Source organism: Amblyomma maculatum, chromosome 1 (genome assembly GCF_055883805.1).
Source record: "Amblyomma maculatum isolate TAMU_Amacu chromosome 1, ASM5588380v1, whole genome shotgun sequence".
Classification (NCBI taxonomy): domain Eukaryota; kingdom Metazoa; phylum Arthropoda; class Arachnida; order Ixodida; family Ixodidae; genus Amblyomma; species Amblyomma maculatum.
In genome coordinates, this window is record NC_139344.1 from 308,795,844 (window position 1) to 308,798,609 (window position 2,766).

The following is a 2,766-nucleotide window of genomic DNA, read 5'->3' on the forward strand; positions in this document are numbered from 1 at the left end:
GTCTAAAAACATCCGCCCCTTCGGTAGACAGAATTCCACATGAGACGAAACCATGCTTAACGTGAGCAGTACAAGGCTTCCCGTTGCCTGCTTGTAATTGTCCGCACATGGTTCAATATCCGTAATAAAGTGTGGCAGCCCACTTCTCAGCAGAGAGAGCCCACAGCGAATCACGAGGAACGCGAATGTGCACAGGGCCTTCCTCCAAACTATTCCTCGCGATACGAAATTCAATGATGCATTCCCCAAATTGTACGCGGTTCATGATCGTCTTCGAGATGGGGGCATCCAAAAGCGCAATCAAGTGTATGAGGCTGCGTTCCCGAGCGCAATTCGTAGGGCGGACAGAGTAGTTAACCACGCGCGCCACTATTGATTCGACATGAATCAATAGCCCCACAAGCCCATTGTTGGCTTGGGCAGGCTCGTATTTGTATGTAAATTTTTTGAAATAAATAAATAATTTATATATATATATTAAAAACACAACGCAGTAGTTGAGCATGAACGTGCTTGGTACAGAACTTAGTAACCGTTCGAATGCTTTTATTTTCAGAGCTCCTACCCGACTAAATTTTACAGGAGTTGGCTACATGCTAATGCAGCTTAAAATAGCAGCGTACCGTTCCTCCAGCAATGGCTCTAATTGCACATGTAAAGAAACGCACATGTCCAAAATGGCATTATGACAAATTTTAGACATTCGAGAAGCTTGAGTAACACAGTTACTACGGCGCTACCGAGGCAGCAAATATGTCGTTGAAACGTTATGATTATGTAGCATGAAAACGCTGGCCTCCAAAACAAAGAGCCTTTGTGGGTCGTAAATTAAGAGTTATGCGTGATGAGCACATAAATATAACAAAGTTTAACAGGGCCTTTCCGGGACCACTAGAGATGCAGTACATGTCGCAACTGCAACAAAGTCATTTTCACATATCCCCGCAGTCGTTGTCCTTGATTTGCTTTAGGCTTAGCGAACTCACTGAATTCGAGCGGCAGTCACGGCACAGGAGCGGAATGTCTCGAGCGAATGCCGTCATGAGTGTTCAGGGTCCAAACAGTCGGAGCGCTTTATTGATCCTAATCGCGCCGCCACCGGGGAGAGAGGCGAAGCGCAAGCTCTCAGCGCGGAAAGGTTGCACTCCGCCTGTTCAGTCCCGCAGGCACTTACTCTCGGCCACGTCCAGCGTGGACCGGTAGGTGCAGTCGAAGCGGATGGCACGGCTACGGCTACGCGTCATGAAGCAAGAGGCGCCCTTACATGAGCAGAAGATGGCCTGCAGCGTCTCCTTGAAGGCCTGGCGGAACTCGCGGTTGAAGTACGCGTAGATGACGGGGTTGAGCGACGAGTTGAGGTATCCGATCCAGAACAGCAGGTCCACTACAAGATCGGGGCAAGGACAGGCGTCTCCGCACATGGTCACCGACACGTACCACAAGAAGAAGGGCAGCCAGCAAAGGATGAACGCGCCCATGATGATTCCCAGTGTCTTGGCCGCCTTGTGCTCGCGCTTCATCTTGTTGATGGTGCGCTTAGTGGGCGTTGACTGGCCGCTCTCCGGGTCGTCGCCATGCGAATTGCGGTGAGGCGGCGCGTGCACATTGGGAAGGTCTGTGGAGTTGCGGCACAGCATTCCGGCGGGGCCCATCTGTGACTTGCAGAGCATCTTCTCTTGCCGAGTGGCCTCGACATAGATGCGCCAGTAGGTGAACAACATGATGCAGCACGGGATCCAGAAGGACACGCTGCTCGATACAATAGCGTATGGCTTGTTTACAACGAAGATGCACTCGTCCGGGTGGTCCAGCTTGTAGCCCAGATGCTCCTCCGTCGTGTACCAGCCCATGAAGATGGGGATGAAGGAAATGAGGCCCGAGCTGATCCACGCGCAAGCCAGCATGATGGCCACAGTGCGGCCCGTTATTTTGGTCGGGTACTCTAGCGGCTTTATGATCGCGTAGTAGCGGTCCACGCTGATACAGCATAGGTGCATAATGGATGCCGTACTGAATAGCACGTCACACGAGTTCCAAAAGTCGCACACCGTCTGGTTGAACAGCCAGCGGCCCGAGATGGTGACGGACGCGTTGAAGGTCATCGCGAACAGCGCCACCAGCGTATCCGCCAGCGCCAGCGACACGATGAAGTAGTTCGTGGTGATGCGCAGCTTGTGATGCCGAATCACCGAGGTGACCACGAGCAGGTTCCCGAACACTGCCGACGAAATAATAGTGACCAGCGCGAGCGTCTTGAGCACCAATTTGAGCACACCCTCCCAGGATTCGTCATCGCCGGCTTCCTCGTCCGTCAGATTGCCCAGGCTCGCGTTGGGCGCCGCCACGGTCATGCTGCCGCCCTGCTTCCCCGAGCCTCTGGCAGCGGCAGCAGCCCTGCCGCCACCACCGCCGCCCGAATGCGGCGCCATCTCGCGCCACCGCCGCCAAGCCACCATCGATCCTCTTCTTCTCTTCCGCGCTTTCCAAGCCCGGCGCGCCGTAATAGGACGCCCGCCCCCGCCGGCGGCGGCCTCATTAGTAGTGCCCGTCTTCGCTTTTGCTCCGTACGTGGTGACGCACCCTTTGCCGCGGAGTAGGTTTCTGATGTGGCAAATGCGAAGCACAATCCATTATTATTTTGGCTTGACGTCATCAGAACTGCTCACCACTGCCTGCGATATGGCGCCATTTATAAGGTCTCCAGTCGTTTCCAGTGGACGCTTGAAGGCCGCAGCTATGTCAACAAAACAACAATGACCCGAGTCA

The 2,766-nt window shown here is 53.9% G+C and overlaps 1 protein-coding gene across 1 annotated transcript; it reads right to left on the reverse strand.

Annotated features, from left to right (window-relative positions):
* Positions 1 to 471: 471 nt before the first annotated feature.
* Positions 472 to 2,425, reverse strand: LOC146207026 (octopamine receptor beta-2R-like). The gene has a single exon (XM_084592152.1). The coding sequence runs from the start codon at positions 2,349 to 2,351 to the stop codon at positions 1,155 to 1,157; it is 1,197 nt and encodes a 398-aa protein (XP_084448278.1). The 5' UTR covers positions 2,352 to 2,425; the 3' UTR covers positions 472 to 1,154.
* Between the last annotated feature and the right edge of the window lie 341 nt (positions 2,426 to 2,766).